Source organism: Filicampus tigris, chromosome 11 (genome assembly GCF_054856515.1).
Source record: "Filicampus tigris isolate MCC_2025a chromosome 11, RoL_Ftig_1.0, whole genome shotgun sequence".
In the NCBI taxonomy this organism is placed as follows: Eukaryota; Metazoa; Chordata; class Actinopteri; order Syngnathiformes; family Syngnathidae; genus Filicampus; species Filicampus tigris.
Genome location: NC_141227.1, coordinates 13,212,060 through 13,229,741, shown reverse-complemented (window position 1 = coordinate 13,229,741; position 17,682 = coordinate 13,212,060). Strand labels below are relative to the sequence as shown.

Below are 17,682 nucleotides of genomic sequence, written 5' to 3'. Positions count from 1 at the left end.
GGATAGAAAGTCTGCAATTAAATAGTAATGACTACCTTGCAGTCTATCCGTAGCACTGGTGGGCGATATGATCGAACACACACACACACACCGCAGTGCTACTCAAAATGTAATTTTAATTGGTGACAGGCTGAACTCTGCAAGCGAGATGTAGGTCGAATATTCAAGGTTCTCAGACTTTGTCTGAGTTGAAATTCAAGCATGGTTCTCGAACTTTTAATTTTTAAGTTGTCTAGTTTTAGAATGATTATTCCAATGCCATGAACAAATTATCACAGTTTATCACAGCATTCAGAGAATCCATGATAAGAAACACATTTGTTTTATGTACAGCCAGGTATATATGCATTATTAGATGAGATTTCATTTTTTTTCCACTTTACTCTTTTTTTTTCCTCTTCTCACCTTTCATACAGTAGAAACTGTCAACAATTGTCATTGGTCAGTCTACACAATCATTAGTCATGGCACCAATGACTGGTCGGTTACCTTTCTCTTAGTTTAATAGATTAGAATACAGTAGGTGTGCGATCTGCTCCTTGGTGTAGCATACAAGAAAAAATACACAGGAAAGTGTACATTGGATCTCCTCATATAAGAAATACAGTATCATTACTCAGTGGATGTTTTGCAATTCTTCATCTTTGAAAAGGCCAGTTTTGCATTAAATAATTTAATGCTGTCCTGTTCATGCTTTTAAATGTTTTAGTTCGACAACAGCAACCATATCAACTCACCTGCAAGTAAAGTTGAACCCTTCGCCATCAGTGCAAGTAGCTCCATTAGAACAAAAATGTGCAAATTCTTTGCATCCGTCAATGTCATACTCGCAGGATTTTCCTGTGTAACCATCCCGACAAAAGCATGAGTATTTATCAGTCAGATCCACGCAAGAGCCTCCATTCAAACAGGGATTGGTAAGACAGTCCTGCAAATAAATATACAGTACATCAAATATAATCGGTAATGGGTCTCAACAAAAGTACAAAACATTAGCAGAGGCAACAAGAAACGCCTCTGTATATTTATTTACTCCCACACGCCCCCTGTCGTTGTTCAGAATAATTTATAGACTCTGTGACAAATACAATTTGACAACACTACACACAATTGTGAACAACAATCTTATCACCAATGCTCCAGCTAACACAACACGAAAAGTGTCTGGGCTGGTCCACCACTATTATAGACCACAAACAGGCAATCAGAACAGATTAAACTAAATGTTCAAAGAGACATTATAAGAAACTCAATGCCTTATCTTTAGAGTCCAGCTGAAGCTGTGTTGTGTTTGAATCAATTAAGCATTAGACTGAGCAATTTACTTTAATCAGGTATTTGTACAACGTTTGCATGATCGTGGTGCTTCAGTCCCACTATCTCGTAGGGGAGTCGATAAAGTTAGTGACACCAGAGACCACACAAAGACTACAAAGTTATTCTTCCCGAACATTCACCAGGTTTAATCATTGAACTCTACTCACATCAATGTTTGCTTCACATCTGCTGCCGCTCCATCCCGCCTCGCAAAGACACGTGTAGGAAGCGATTCCATCATGACAGCTAAGGTGGGCCGGAAGCAGTGGGGGGGCGGAATTGATTTAAGTAGCAAAAACTGATGAGAGCTGAGTTTAAACAGAATGCTTCTTTGAAAGCAGCTCTATTGATGCACAAAACACATGTTGAGAAACATAATTTGACATCCTGAAATTCATCATGACAGTGAGGGGGGACCTTAATTCAAAGTAATTCCATCATAGTTCCTCCTAATTTGCAGTGTTTCCCATTTAAAGGGGACAGAGATAAATACTTACCTCCCTTGAAAACAAGGTGCCGACAAGCATTCATCAATGTTGGTCTCACAGTCAGGGCCAAAGAAGCCGTTGGGGCACACACAGTGATATCGATCGGCTTCGTCAATACATCTCCCACCATTTTGGCATGGCTTTGAAATGCACTTGTCAATGTTCGCTTCACACCATGCCCCTAGGAAATAAAGCCCACTTCTTTAAACAGTACACCTCAACAGGAGAGGTAGTCATTTAGTGCTTGAAGGAAAAAGTAATACATTTGTTCGTTTGGAGAGCAAAAGTTAAGGGTAAGTCAGGACCTTCCTACTCATATATTCATTCAGTGTCCGTGTATAGTGTGTGGATGGGCCCCAGCATGCCCGTGACCCTTGTGATGATAATGGGTGGATGGATGGATGTTTTGTTTTTGGATTTTTTATTTGATTTTTCTCTTTTTTACAAAGGCTGAGAAATATTCAATGTACATTTTCCACAAAAATGGGCCAATAGGAATTTGTGTGGTAGTCAGTAGCCAAATGAGGGATGCAGGGGGGAGGGGTTGTCGCTAGGGGGGATCCTATAAGCAGGTACTATTTTTACCCCCCGAAAAAAAGGCGAGTGACGGACGAGGGAAGGGTACCCAAGCTGCAGACGGCTGACGAATAACGGATGCTCAATTTTTAGTAAAATGCCCAGCTCTGGTAGTGTGTATGACAACATTTTTAGTGTGTGTGACATTTTTACTTGTGTGTATGAAACGTTTCACTAGTACGTATGGCAACGTTTCATTAGTGTGTATTCAAACTCTTCAGTTAGGGTTAGGCCCTTTCAGTGTTGTGGATGAGCGTATTTCATTAGTGAGTGCGAGTGCATTTTAGTAGTGTGTATGTGCAAATAAAATAAATTGGTAGTGTGTATAAGAGCCTTTCAGTGTTAAGTGTGAGAGCTAATCCTTAATTATGTGCCTAACAGCCCCTGATATTCAACTGCTTGTTAACACAATATCTAACCCCTTAGTGTATTAAGCATGTAGACATAGTCAACATGATCTTCTAAATCTCCAGGGACAGATTTCCACTCAGAATTATGTGTAGGATTTAAAGATGGTGGCCTGACAAACAGAAAAGATTCAGGTAATGAGCGTTCAAAAATGATGGCCGGGGTCAGATGAAAATTACCAGTGGTCAACGAAAATATCCACTCATTAGAAGAACATCTCTAAAAGCACAATCATTTGAACCATAACAAAAACGCAGCAGGACACATGACCTGGTGCCGCTCCGAGTTCAGAGCAGGAAACTGAAGTATCCTTTCTCACACACACATGTAACAATGTAACAATGAAAGAATGGACAAAGATAATTTGACGAGAAGATTGGAAGAAGATTGCTTGGTCTGATGCACCTCGACTCCTGCTGCCACATTGGGACGGTAAGGTCAAACTTTGGCACGGATAAAAAAAAAAAACAAAGGATCCATCCTTCCTCGTATTAGATGAAGCTGGTGGAGGTATGAAATTCAAGGGAGTATTGACTATTTTTATTGATCAACACCTTTGGGAATACAACCTCAACAACATTAAAACGCAACCAGACAGTGTAAATTGAAAAACTTAAACAGTTTGAGTATGTCATTTGTTTTTATTAGACTTTTTGGCGAAAACAAAACTAACGCTGCAGCTTTATCCTTTAATGCTACTCATGGGTCATATACTGCATGCCCTTGTCAAGCTATGTAATGATTATCTGTTGAACTGCATATCCCATTGATGCAGTAAACTGCATTGTCAGGCTCATTCATTATTTTCAATAGATCTAAAAGACACAGGTCACATTGCATATCAGACCTTTTGTTTTTGTTTAACTACAGAATATTGATGTTTTTTTTTCTTCTTTCATTAAAAATCCATTGTTAACTGACCTTTCCTATAAGCACTTCCTATCCTGGTTAAAAAAAATGTCTTCTTCCTCTTCTTTTCTTTTAAACAGATGGACAGATGGTTTATTAATGAAGTATTGTTGAAAAAATAAGCATTGTTATTATATTGTTAAAGGCCAGATTTTGTTGAGTATCATTGAATTGTGCAGGTATAATGTTGTATTGATAGTACAAGCATGTTGGAAAAAAATCTGTATAAATAGTACGTTTTTGATTATAGGAGTGAATCTGTGTGAATAAAACACAAAGATGGAATAGTTACCTTTGAAAACTGAAAAAAAACACTGCATAAAACGAAATCGAACTTACAACTGTATGCCCATGGTTAAGGTTAAGAGAAAAGCCAGAACTAATCATCTTAATTCCTACTATGCTAGCTTTCTGTTTGCGGAATATTGATCGTACTTACCACTGACCTATTAGGAGTGGTACACACCTCTCACTGCACCGTCTCAATTATGACTGCACAAACAAGTTGCCATGGAGCTGTTGACGAGTCCAATCGTAATCAGCTATCCTTACTTCAGTCTTATTACAGCTGATCAGTGGAATTTTGCTTGTCTGGCGGGTAAACTGTGGAGAAAATCTGATTTATGTTGCGTTCACATCAGAGTTTGGCACCGGTCGTTCAATGTTGCAAATGTTCACAAAACATTCGTCAGACAATACCAACAGTTTTAGAGATTTTTCTTGTCACAAGGAAATTTTGAAATTCTCTCGTGACAAGAAAGGCACAGGCAAATATTCGCCAAACATTTGGCGAACATTTGGAGAACAATTTGTGATGAACGAACCCTAATGTGAACGTGCATTTTTTACTTTAGCCAACAGTCGCAAATGTTCGCTTCTCAGTGGGATATGGGCTTTAAAGTTGCCCAGAAAGTATTTTATCCACTGAAATGATAATATTACCAAATAATAACAAAAACATGGAATAGGGTCCTTGCTCAGGCCTTGATAGAGAGTAAGCCATTAATATAAGGTTATGTTCACATTTTTCAAAGTATTGTCCTAAATATATTTGGGCAAATGTGACAAAAAACAATTTTGTAATGTACTTTGTTTAAGTTAGATATACGGCCTTCACAAAATTGTCATCTTAATATTAAGGATGCTAATCTTATTAACTGAATAGCATTTGCATTGATGTGGCCTATATTCAATTTAATGGAAAAGAAGATATGATAAAATTATTAAAATAATTATATGGTTCGCTCGCTTGGTTCGCCCTCAAGTTACCTCATGCTCACTTAACATTCCACTACTGTAAAAAAAAAAATAATAATAAAAAGAATATACCTTAATGCTTTTTAAGAAAAAATCATTAGCTGCAAGCCAAATGATTAACTCTCATGAGTCAGTTTGACACCTCATTAGTTATCGAATGGAGAAACATCCTTTAGTTTCTCGCCAACATTAACTTTAATCAGACAGCTTCCACACAAACATCAGCAACTGAATTTGGCATAAAGAAGGGACTATACACATTACTGGACGTTTTTGACTTTCATTTTCTCCTCAGGGGACTAAATACAGTATAAAACAATTAGATTTAACACACAGTTGTAAAAGGTACAGTAGCTATCTTGTTTTTAATTACAGCATGTTGTCTACCTTTAGGAAAATATACACTGACATCTAGACAATAAATCAAATTTTAGATTGGTGGGTTAGTATGATTTCTTTAACAATATAAACTAAATTTGTATTGCAATAGCATACATTTTGACGGGTTTGGATATAAACGAGCTTGACTCCCATTTTTTTCGAAAGTTTCCATCGGAAAAAACATGTAAACAATAATATAAATAGGAGGTTATCCAAATCTCTGTGCAAATCACTCATGAATCATTGTTTCATTATTATTTACCATAATTTGATATATTCGATAGCAAATTATTCTGTCTATGCACCACTGGTATGTTACGGGTGGGGAAAAATATTAAATTCACTCTGCATATGATACAGTACATTTACACTCCACTGCAAACTACTGCCACAATAATAGACATATGCTAATATGATTAATTCCCAACAGTCCCAAACATAAGTATACAGTATAGGTACTGTACTTTATATTTTTACTAAAATGTTGTCTATCAATATAAAATATTCAATACATATATTTTAAATTAAATTAAATTAAATTAATTTTACGACAGGATCCAGTTACCAAATAAGGCTTGTTGTCCAAAAAAGATTTTACAGGGAGTAAATAGCAGACACTTGTATGGTCGTGTGCTATATTTAAATAAAAAATACAATATACTATTCAACATTTCAGATAAAAGATGAAAAGAATAACATCATATTTGTAAGACAACAGAAAACTGCAGACACTTGGTACAAATGATTGAACTGATGACACATTTCAATTGTAATGTTCATCCAGCAGAGCAAATTCACTGAAGCCTCACTGCAACATCATCATCATCCAACAATGTGCTGACTGAGGAAACCGCAACATTGTGCTGATTGCACCATACAATCACTCAAGGGAACACGCTACTTAATGACAAGCGAAGAAGAGAAAACAGAGGGTGACAAACGACAACAGCCGAAACTGTGATTCATATAAACATGATCACCCATGAATCATGTCACTGTAATGACTCCTGACCTCAGGACTGAATGCGGCTCCCATGTATGGTTAAATAATACATGCCGGCAGCCTTAAAAGCAAAACATCCTCATTAATGATCCGACAAGTGAGATTCAGACAGCTGCCTGGGCTGTCTCAGAGTGAGATTAACATTTTTATAGTGTATGTCGATGTGGCACGAAGGGGAAATAATGTATACAACAGCACAAAATGTAGTTGTGCATAATTATGTGATTAGGTGAGCCTATAGTGAGGCAATTATTGAATGCATGCCTTTGAACGCGGTACCTGTAATTCAACAGTAAGCTTCTTTTTTTCCTCTCTCTTCAGTTGTTCAGTATAATTTACTTAAAATAACCATTGTGGTGGATTGAAAGCAACAGCAGTTAAAAGTGACTTAGTGACAAGCTGTAAGTTAGACATTGACTCATTGGTGACAAAGTCTAATTTAGGGATAATGGAAACGCGGTTAAAATAATAAACTGACGGAGAGACGGAGTGACGATGAAATATTTGGTCAACTTGAAATAATGCTGGACTGCCGATAACGGACAGGTGGCCTGGCCGCTGGCAAATACCGAATGGCAGACCGTCAAAATTTACTGACGCGCTCACCTCTGCCTATACACTGACATGAAGGCTCAGCTCTCAGAACAGGTGCAATGAAAAGGGTGCTTAAATGTAGCCAGAGTGGTCTGCATGGACCGACTGCATATTATTATCATATTGTTATATTTTTTGATAAAGTGCGTAGAAAAGATTCTAAATGTTGTCATACGCATGACATTTAGAAAGTAAGTAGTAGTAAAAAAAAAAAGGATTTATCAAGCGTGCGGACACTGGTCGTACGCACACTAGCACGCAATCCCTGATGATAAATCTCACCTATCCTCAATGACCACGCTCGTGCATGGTTAGGGTCATATTGTTAGAATACAAGATGACACATATGCATGCAGAAACGCTTCCAATTGACCATATATGGTAGCAACCATCCCTTTAATATTGCGTGAACAGGGTTTTCCTCACACTTTCGATCTGATTGAATTCTATTTGTAGTTCCGCTGTTCTACCACCAGATTTTGTATGTAGGCATGGTCAGAGTTGTGCTTGTATTTACACACATTCCCAGGCACAAGTACAAGTTGATAAATCCAATACTTTGGGTCGGAATGTTCGTTCATACACAATACGCACACGATACACACACATTTGTGCATACGCACGGTTGCTAAATGAGGCCCCTGGAGTGCAAAAAAAGGACTTTGGCATGAACCGGAGAATATGGCCCTAAGTGCAGGAATTTAAATTGAGTACTTGAATTATGACCATTTCAATCACTTCTTTATTGTATTGTGTTTCTTTATGTGTTGGAATTATTGCCAGAACAAAGAATAAAAGAATAACGGAGTGTTGAAAAGAAAGTGCATAAGATTTTGAACAAGCCAATCAGATAGATTACCAACAAAGTCCAAAATAAAGACTGACTCTGACTCACTCGCCAGCAACACGAATAAAATCCAATATAGAACATAGTGCAGGTGGAAACGAACTGTCATTATTGTGTAATCACATCCATGCATGGTAACAGATATAGACTACACTGATTTATTAGTAAGTGCCATCAACTGTTGGACCCTAAATTGATTTTGGCATTCAATATGCAAAAAGCAAAAAACAATACAAATTGTTTTGCTGATCCCAGAAGCACATAATATAGTTATGCGGCACACACAAATTTCAGAATTTCATCCAAAAAAGAGTTGACACTTTCCTATCAAGCAGAATAACATTCAAATCCATTTTAAAGCATTCTAATGTTTAAGCCCTCTCCAAAAAGTTACATCAAACCTTCTAGGTAGTTTTTGTGCTGAGGTGGAAACTTAGAGTGAATACTTGTATGAATTCCAGGTGGTTTGAGCCAAGTCGGACTGCATCCTCTGGCCTCTTGCTCTCTAGGGGAGTCCTGTTTCCTTACATGAGCTTAGAGCATCAGAAAAAGTAATGACTTGTACAATAGTGTGCGCAGGCCTAATAATAAAAGCTGCTTCAGTGGGAATTGGGCCATGTGTGTCAGGTTCTTTTCTCCAGAGTCGCAATACCTCAGAGATTTCTTCCCCTCTCTCAATTGAGGAAGGATAAATTGATGATACAGTACGGAAGACAAATGAAATTAATCTTCCTAGTGGCTGACAGGAATCGGCTTTTGTGCAAAAACACACACACAGGTGCACACGCATTTGCGTTAAAATAGTTCGATACCTCTCTGGCTGGAAAATAAGACGAATGGATTGAAGTACAGCAACTATAGCGCTGTGAGACTAAAGAAGCTGATGTAATAAAATAAAAGCAGCCAAGTGACAGAGAGGAGCTTCCATCAGACCAAACAGGTGACATGAATGTTTATCTTGTTAGCTTCACTAAAAGGCAAACACTACATCTGGCCTGGGCAGGCAGGCCAATTAAAAGACTGTGTTAGGAAACAATTTTTACACTAAACCAATCTGTGTCAGCGCTCTGGTCCGCACCAGAGCCCGATAAGCTGTTTAGGCTCTTCTATTGATCTTGGTGTCACCAGGGGGAAAAAGACGTACCTGAGTATCCAGGGCGACAGACACATTCAAAGCCCCCTGGCTTGTTAATACAGGTGCCCTCCTGTAGGCAAGGTGAAACTTGACACTCGTTCCCACTCAGGTCACAGAGCGATCCGAAATATCCAGGAGGGCAACTGCAGTGAAACCTGTGGAACCAAAAAGATATCACACAATCAGTAAAGTGAAAGATTGGGAAAGTGGAGCATGCTGTCAGAATTCATTTTGTTTTCACATCAAACCTTTGTCAACTTTGTAAATTGACATGTTTGGAGGATAATTTCAAATAGAATATTACCTATATACATGTCCATTTAACAAAGCATTTGGGGAGGTGTGATGCATCAGCCCCCCTCAAAAAAGAATATAAACAGGTTATTTCCGAGGTTAAATATTTTCTATAAGATAAATACGATAAAGTAGACACCCTTTGACGTAAAAGCGCTTTAGCTTTTGAAAATAGAAATCTTTGATCATCGATTTTGCTGCAATTTTGGATGGCGATGAAAATCTAGATAGTTATGGATCAATGCTGCAACGCAGATATGGCCTATCATTCATTATTCTCTGAAAACTTAATTTGCTTTGGATTGTAATTGGGATGCACGATAACTATTGGACAGATAACTATCGGACCGATATTGGGAAAATATAATGTCACATTTATCTGCGATCAACAAAACGGAACGAATAACAAGGACGCCTCAAATACAGCAACATTGGTCTGGCTACTGTCATTTTAAGAGCATCAGGCGCCAAGCCTCTGCTGCATGATACATGTGCAAACATTTTTTTTTCTTTTCTTGACAATATTGTCGCTACATATGTTCGTGCTCTGACAGACAACGCGTGGAAAATTTTGGGACAGTTTTAGCACGGACAGACAGTACAGACATCTGACGTTAGTCAAGTGATTATGCTCAACTTGACGACGCAATGGTTGGAAAAGGAGTACAACATTGAAAAGATGACACTGTATATGCAATTGTGATTACAGCTGTAGTAATGTCAAGCTAAAATCTGTGTGTATATCTATCTATCTATCTATCTATCTATCTATCTATCTATCTATCTATCTATCTATCTATCTATCTATCTATCTATCTATCTATCTATCTATCTATGTATCTATCTCTCTCTCTCTCTCTCCCTATATATATATATATATATATATATATATATATATATATATATATATATATATATATATATATATATATATATATATATATATATATATATATATATATGGGCTGATGATTCTGGGAGCTCCTTTTTGTAACAACAAAGATGTATATTGGCAAACATTATAGATATAATTCATTGAAATGTGAGATAAACTGAGTCTTAAATAGTCCTATTAAAATGTGGTATGCCATACAATACAATTTTATTTATACAGCGCATTTTACAATACATTAACGCCAATCTATTCTGGCATGTACTACTTATACTACAACAATTATGGAATAGGAGATGGCAAAATATTGATGGAATCATTTGAATAGTTGTAGAAACTTTAAAATTAAGACCGATTTTTCATACTGAGCCTGACCGACATCCCTCTCAAACAGGAACAATATAGCAGCAATTAAGTCTCCCTGGGTGCAACTCACTTTGAATTATGCTTGATGACTTATTACTGAAGGGAATAGCCTAATGAGTCTGGTAATGCAGTTTACTCCATTCAAATCCCTCTCCCCAGCTGTCATTGGCTCTAATATCTTCTGACCTCACGTCTCTGAGGCAATGGCTTCCCTATTTATACGTTGGCTGAAATCAAAATAATATTATAAGTAAGGTGTGATTTGTTATCATCAAATTAACAACATTATGTCCAATTTTGGTGATATGCAAGTCTCTTTTTGTCATGTACACAAAAGCAGTGGGTCTTCTAATTATGGAGGTTCTAAAAGGCTCGACTGGTCAGGGACAGTACTCTGATAATTAACAATCTCTTGCTTTGTCACCTGCCTTCCAACACTGCTATTGAGCTTCTTATAAAACAAAAGCACATCAGTTGATAATGATTTCTTATTTCCTGGTTCATGCAGTATGATAAGAGCAGAACCTTAATGTGTGCAGATGTGAAAAGACACTGTGGAGCACACTGCAGAGCCAGATGCATCAGCTCAGTGCACAAGAGCTGATTCAACTTGCCGGGTCAGGGAGATGAAGATAATGGTGAGTGCGTTGTGTTGTTCTTGTAGTGGGCAGTGAAGTTAAAACACACCGGACTGTGCAATAAGGCCAGCCAACTCTATTGAGCAGGGCCGGGTCACTCGGGAGCCAAATCATGACGGGAGACAAACTGGAGACAAACCATTTAGGACTCAAATTGGCCCTGGGACTTCTCTACCCATCTGTCCGACGAAGCCCACAAGCCCCTGGGCTCCCATTAACCGCACCAGAGAGAAGCACCACTGGTACTGGGTTGGAGAATGAATTGAGATACATAATGTTATCCAGCCGAATCCAGTTACCGTCTTCTGAACGGCAGTTTATAGGATATGCAGGACACCAAGGATTACTATTTCAAACATGGCAACACATTTGAAAAAAATGCCATTTATAATTCTACTTTTCTTTTTACTCTTACTTGTTCACTAGGTCTTGACAAGTGCCGCCGTTGAGGCAAGGATGTGAGGAGCACTCATTGATGTCTTGTTCGCAGTGAAGGCCAGAAAATCCCATTTTACAAACACAGCTGGAAAAATAAAATAAAATAAAATAAAAAGCATGATCAAATGGATGGATAGTGTCTGGACAGACACAGAAAGGATGGTCCATTTTGATAAATATATATTTTTTTACATTTGTTTACCTGTACTTTTTAATCTGCATTTTAGGTTTCATTTTCCACTCAGTTATTCCAAAAATGTAACCAAAAAGTATGATGTACTTCTGTACACACCAATGTAATATAGCCACCTAGAGTGCAGTGCAGACCTCTGCGCCAAGGTGGAAATATTGTGGTTAGTATACAATCCAACAATTCGGAACCATTTGGTATTGTATTTAACAGTATCATGTGCTTAGTGTCTAGACAGGACTGGACCAAAATTGGGGTTGGAGAAAAACTCAATCTAAAAATCTAAATCTAAATACGAATAATAATAAAGAGTAAAGTGTAATACACACAGCAAAGTATCCTCACTAAAATGTAATAATACATTCCTCCAACAAGCAGCTGATGAAAGGTACCAGAGTCTAGCACTTACACTGTGGGACAGAGGGCAGTTTCAGTGGGAGCAAAATACATTCAAATTACCCACATTTTTATTCGGATGTGCACAAAATGGTAACGAGTTCTCACAATGCACATGTGCCACCTACCCATGCTGTTGAAGGAAATATGTGGTGTCTTTTTTAGGTAAATCTACTACCTGACTGACTAACAGCATCTGCAAGTTAAGGTAATAAAAGTATACTTAAATGAATGGCGTTCTGTTTAATCAAATCTGAGCATTATATTATTTCTATTTAATTCAATTTGATCCTAGTGCTCAGGTTTGGCTAATGTACTTGTTGTGTTGTTTAATAACATTTTCGTAGGAATAAGAATAAGAATAAGAAGGCCTTTATTTATCCCACAGTGGGGAAATATTCAGGAAGTAAATTAGTAAAAACAAATAAGACGGATATAGGCAACATATTTCAATTAAGGTCCCATTCCATACTTCTTAAAGAGCCAGCTTTGTGAACCTTTACAAGCTTTTTCTTTTTTTTTCTTCGTCTTTTTCGTACTTTCGTTTTTTTGCTGTAATATATTGTACAAAATGGCCGGTTGCCAGAGTGCCCATATTTGGTAACAGCGTACCAGGAAGTACAAACATGAGTAAGCACATGCAAACCCCACACAGGAAGGCCTTGCCTGGAATCCAACCCATGACTTCTGCACGGTGTGGCGGACGTGCTAACCAGTTGATCGCCGTGCTGCCCGCTAGCTAATATTGAGAACTGGGATCCTAAAGTAGTAGGCTACTTACAAATGTCTTCTGGTTGATGATGTTTTGTCAATTAAGCTTATAAGATTTGAGCAAGCAGTAATGTACACTAAACTTCTCCAGAAATATTCAATAAACTGAATTTGGAGGAAGTGCGACTTGTCACCTGTACCCGTTGACCTGGTCCACACAGTCGCCGTGGTCTCGGCAAGGATTGGAGCCGCACTCATTGGTGTCAGTTTCACACTGGCTTCCTTCAAATCCTTGAAAGACAGAGGAGACAGTCATGGATCGGTGAGCTCGCCCACATTGCTGAAAACGTCATGGTCGATGATAACTCAGGCCCTGGTGAATGCCATTTTAATGGAACTAGTAACCCCTGTAGAATTTCTCATCTTCCAGCTCTCAGCACTCACTGTTTCCCCTCAGAGAGCATGTAAGTCTAATAATACTTCAGCGCCATGGACAGATTGGTCTGAGGGTTAGTGGTTTGGGGTTTGGGAGGTGTGCATTTGCGTGTGTCATTCTATGCATATGTCTGTGTGATGGAATAAGGCGAGTAAGGACGGGGGCTTCTTCTTAAGTTCGGCAAGAGGAAGAAGCTTAAGCCCATGAGCTCTTTTGCTCTGCTTCATTTGGGGGTTGAGGGCAGGGTGGCTAAGCAGATCCGCATAGATGCTTGGTAGGACTATTGAAGCTGCTTCGAAGCCTCTAATGTTCTGTCTCAGGTGGATTGTACAGATTCAATTTTAAATATTTTATAATATTATAAATATTTTGCTTAGCAAAATTTAAAATGAACTAGATAAAATAGGGGCTAATATATTGTAAAGTACACTGCTTAGTGCTTACCACGAAGCAGACAAAGGTGTACCTGTTGTTTTTTTAAGGATTCCAATGACTATGTGTATGAGTGCAGAGCTTTAACCAGAGCCTGCTTTTATCTGGTTAATTTGGGGTTTGGAAAGGGAACAAATAACCCCGAAAACACTTTCCTTTAACCTTTCTGCGTAACACATGGCAAATGTGCAGGTTCTCCACACACAACTTTTACCCAAATTACCTTTTAAAAGAGCAAAAATATATTGAATCCATAAGAAAAACCACAACTTGTTTCATTGAATTAAGTGGAGCGGCAGTTTGAAAGTCTGATGACTTCTGTTCTATGTTAACACTGTGAATGACCACTTTTTTGTTTCAAGGGAGTGGCTGCAGTCGACCGATTGCAACCATAAATTTGTTGTCGTTTTTCCCGAGCAATAAATTGTTGGTGTGCAACAGAGCCAAAAATAAAATGGCTCTCAAACTATATATTTCCTCATATAAAGTGATGTAGTAAGTGAATAAATAGAAATACACTAGGGTGATGCTAAGTGGTGACAAGTCACAGCTTTTTATATCTTGGGACATAAGAATGAGAGAGCACAGAGAGCACGGAGCATCCAGTGAATTATGGCACAGAACAGGTTTCCCAACCTGGCCTGTCAGTCACGGCAATGGTGGAACACCTCGGGGGGCTATTTGGAATGTCACCACAATGTAATGCATCTTGTGCCACTAAGCACTGACTGGAGGCTCCTCTTTGACAGAGCCCTGAGAGATAGCACAGGCACAAGCTCGCAAAGTCATTCCATCATATAGTTGCAGCTCCGCTATGAGATGCCTGCCACTGCCATTGAACGTCTCAGAGGAAAAAGAAATCGAGGGTAATCCCAGGTGGACAGTGAGCTAACTTCGATGGGTGTTTCGATTGAAATATGACTGATGTCTTCATTTTGGGTCGGTGAATTTGATTTGGACTGCTACATTTGTCCTTACAGTCTCCTTATCAGAGTCGCTGTCAGTAGAGTGTAAAAGGAGCTAAAAAAAAAACAATTGCTCAGTTGAAATAGGTTCGGCTTTCTAGTCTTTGTCATTTGCTGTCATACAAAGCTGTGGCATGGTTGAATTGAATGATTGGCATATGATATGGAAAAAATATCGGTCAGGGTGGTTTTGTATGACAAATCTCCATTAACTACATATATTACATTCTCTTGAAAATATAGCAGACTTTTTGAAAAAGTTCTGCGCAGAAATTAATTGATTTTTTCTTTTTTCTTCGGGCAGTAGGCAGGGGACACCCTGAATTGGTTGCCAGCCAATCGCAGGGCACACAGAGACAAACATCCGCACTTACAATCACACCTAGGGGCAATCTAGAGAGTCCAATCAACTTACCATGCATGCTTTTGGAATGTGGGAGGAAACCGGAGTACCCGGAGAAACCCCACACAGGCACGGGGAGAACATGCAAACTCCACACAGGGAGGCCGGAGCCGGGATCGAACCCACCACCTCTGAACTGTGAGGCGGATGTGCTAACCAGTCGATCACCGTGTCGCCCAAACATAAACCAGTAGACATTTAATATTGGTAAAGTTGCTTTGTCCTGGTCTCCTGCCATAGGGCTCCACCAGTCACCTGAACCGGAAGAAAGTTATTTCACCTGTTTTACCGAATGCAAAAGTTGGTTGCACATAATCCCTATTACCCAACAACAAAATTGTGGCTATTGATTGGCTTAGTGGCTAGTAACTCTGGGAAAAAAAATTAGCCACAGTGGCTGCTGAGCAAAGAAAGTTCATGTCAAGCCCTAACATGAGTAAAACACATATGCCATTACTCAAGCACTATATTCATATATTCATCCCCCTATATATTGAATTACAGTAATACGCCTATTTTTCTACATTTAAAAAGGCAGACATGAACCTTGTCATCACAGCGGTGTGGAATTTAACTCTCAGGCTTAAATAATGCTCTCAATGTTCCCTGATGTTTCACCACTGAATTCTATTGAGTGGAAATACATTTAACAACTGGCTCACCGAGCTTTCATTGTTACGTCTTTACTCGGTGAAGCCAATTTCATGCTTTTAACCGGACACCAATGCATGTGACTCCTTTGTCTGGAAGAAATGAAATAAGGAGAGAAATCAGTCATGGGGAAAAGCTGTGTGGTTTCCACATTTTTTAATGCTTTTACACTTTAAGTATGTTTATTAACCTACAATTGTGGACATCAACAGTAATTCTAACCAATTGAAAGTACAATTTTGAGTTTTGTAAAAAGCAGATTCTTCTCTTTTTCTCTTACATGCTTATTGTTAAACATCAGATGCGCAAAGACAGTCTTTATCTACTTTTAAGATTAATCTTTCTCCAGCACTTCCCATTGGCTCACCACCTGTGGGAGGGGCCAAATGGGTCAGCAGCATATAGAGCTGGGGCTGCTCCAGAAGCTGGCTCTACGTATGTGGAATGTCAACTCTCTGGCAGGGAAGGAGCCTGAGCCTGTTTGTGAGGTAGAGAGGTCCTGACTAGTTATTGTTGAACATCCCTCCACATACAGCTTAGACTCTGGTATCAGTCCTGGTATTCAGTTTAGAAGGCTTGGACTCTCTTCCACCCTGGAGATGCCCCTGCTGAGAGGCTCCGAGCTTGGTGTGGGTATACTTATAGCCCCATTGCTTGGTGCCTGTGCACTGGGGTTCACCCCTGAGAGCAAGCCTCTGCCTTTGGGTGGGGGTACGAGTCATGATTATCATTTGTGTCTATGCACCAAACAGCAGCACTGAGTACGCACCCTTTTTGGACTCTTAGAAGTTGGTGCTGGAGAGCGCTGCCACCGAGGGCTCCCTCATTCTGCTGGGGGACTTAAATGCCCAAGTAGACAATGACAGACCTGGACGGGCATGTGTGGGAGGGACAGCCCCGCAATTGGACACGAGTGGTGCATTGTTATCGGACTACAATGTGCTTGTCACCGATTGTTCATAACACAGACCATTTTCAAACATACAGTAAGGGTGTCCATATATGCATTTGGCACCAGCACCAGGACACCCTGAGACCCAGTTCAATGATCTTTGTAGTTGTGTCATTGGACTTGTGACCAGCATGTCTTGGACACTCAGGTGAGGAGAGGGGCAGAGGCTTCAACTGATCACCACCTGCTGGTGTGTTTGCTTCGATGGTTGGGGAAGATGCCTGTCCGACCTTCTCCAGCGACCCAACACCGGACCTTTTTTGCTTTCATTTTATCATGAAAGGTTAGAAAACATTTTTATTAGGTCAGACTTATCAATACATACAACATATAAGAAAATAGTTATTAGGTTTTTATTTGGTGGTTAAAGCCCTGTGCAGTGAGATACACTGCTCAAATTAAGAAGTAACCTATTTGAAAGCAGCATAAGAACACATTGTGAGAACTAATTACATTTCCATCTACTTGGTAAAATTAATTATTCTTTGTATAAGTTGCCTAAGGCTTCTGCCCTGAGCTCCCACTAACACTGGCTTTATGAGATGTTTGCATGCACATTGGTGACTTTGGCACACACTGCTTGCCCTAAGCCTTGTGATTGGTTCTACACACTGAACAGCACTCACAACTCACAACATCTAATTTCAGCAGGAAAGTGGGGAAACAAAGAACAGGCAAAAAAAAAAAAAAAAAGTGATCGTTGGGGACATAAGTATCCTGCTATGCAGTGGAACCACACTGAAACAATTCTAGAGTTGCTGCTCTATTAGAGACCTGCTGTGAAGGGCTCCGAGGTTAAACTCCAACATGATACATGCCACTAACGATGGTGAATTTTTATGAGGAGAATGAGTGATACCAGGAATTCTCTTTTTTCCATGCAGCTGTTATGTAGACATGAAACAGAGGTCTCGGCGCTAAAAATATACGAAGAACAAAACACCCTTTGCCCTCAGTGATGAAATGTTATTAGTATTCTGAAACTGTAGCACAAGGATGGGCC

General features: G+C 39.2%; 1 protein-coding gene across 1 annotated transcript in view; it reads right to left on the bottom strand.

The window, feature by feature from the left end:
* The window catches only part of eys (EGF-like photoreceptor maintenance factor), a 149,395-nt gene that overhangs the window by 72,528 nt on the left and 59,185 nt on the right, over positions 1-17,682 (bottom strand). The window contains exons 24-29 of the mRNA XM_086045079.1: positions 13,035-13,131; positions 11,521-11,628; positions 8,925-9,070; positions 1,815-1,986; positions 1,485-1,563; positions 738-928 (exon numbers count right to left, since the gene is read on the bottom strand). Of these exons, the coding sequence (XP_085901205.1) occupies positions 738-928; positions 1,485-1,563; positions 1,815-1,986; positions 8,925-9,070; positions 11,521-11,628; positions 13,035-13,131 (793 nt within the window). The remainder of the gene's footprint in view (positions 1-737; positions 929-1,484; positions 1,564-1,814; positions 1,987-8,924; positions 9,071-11,520; positions 11,629-13,034; positions 13,132-17,682) is intronic.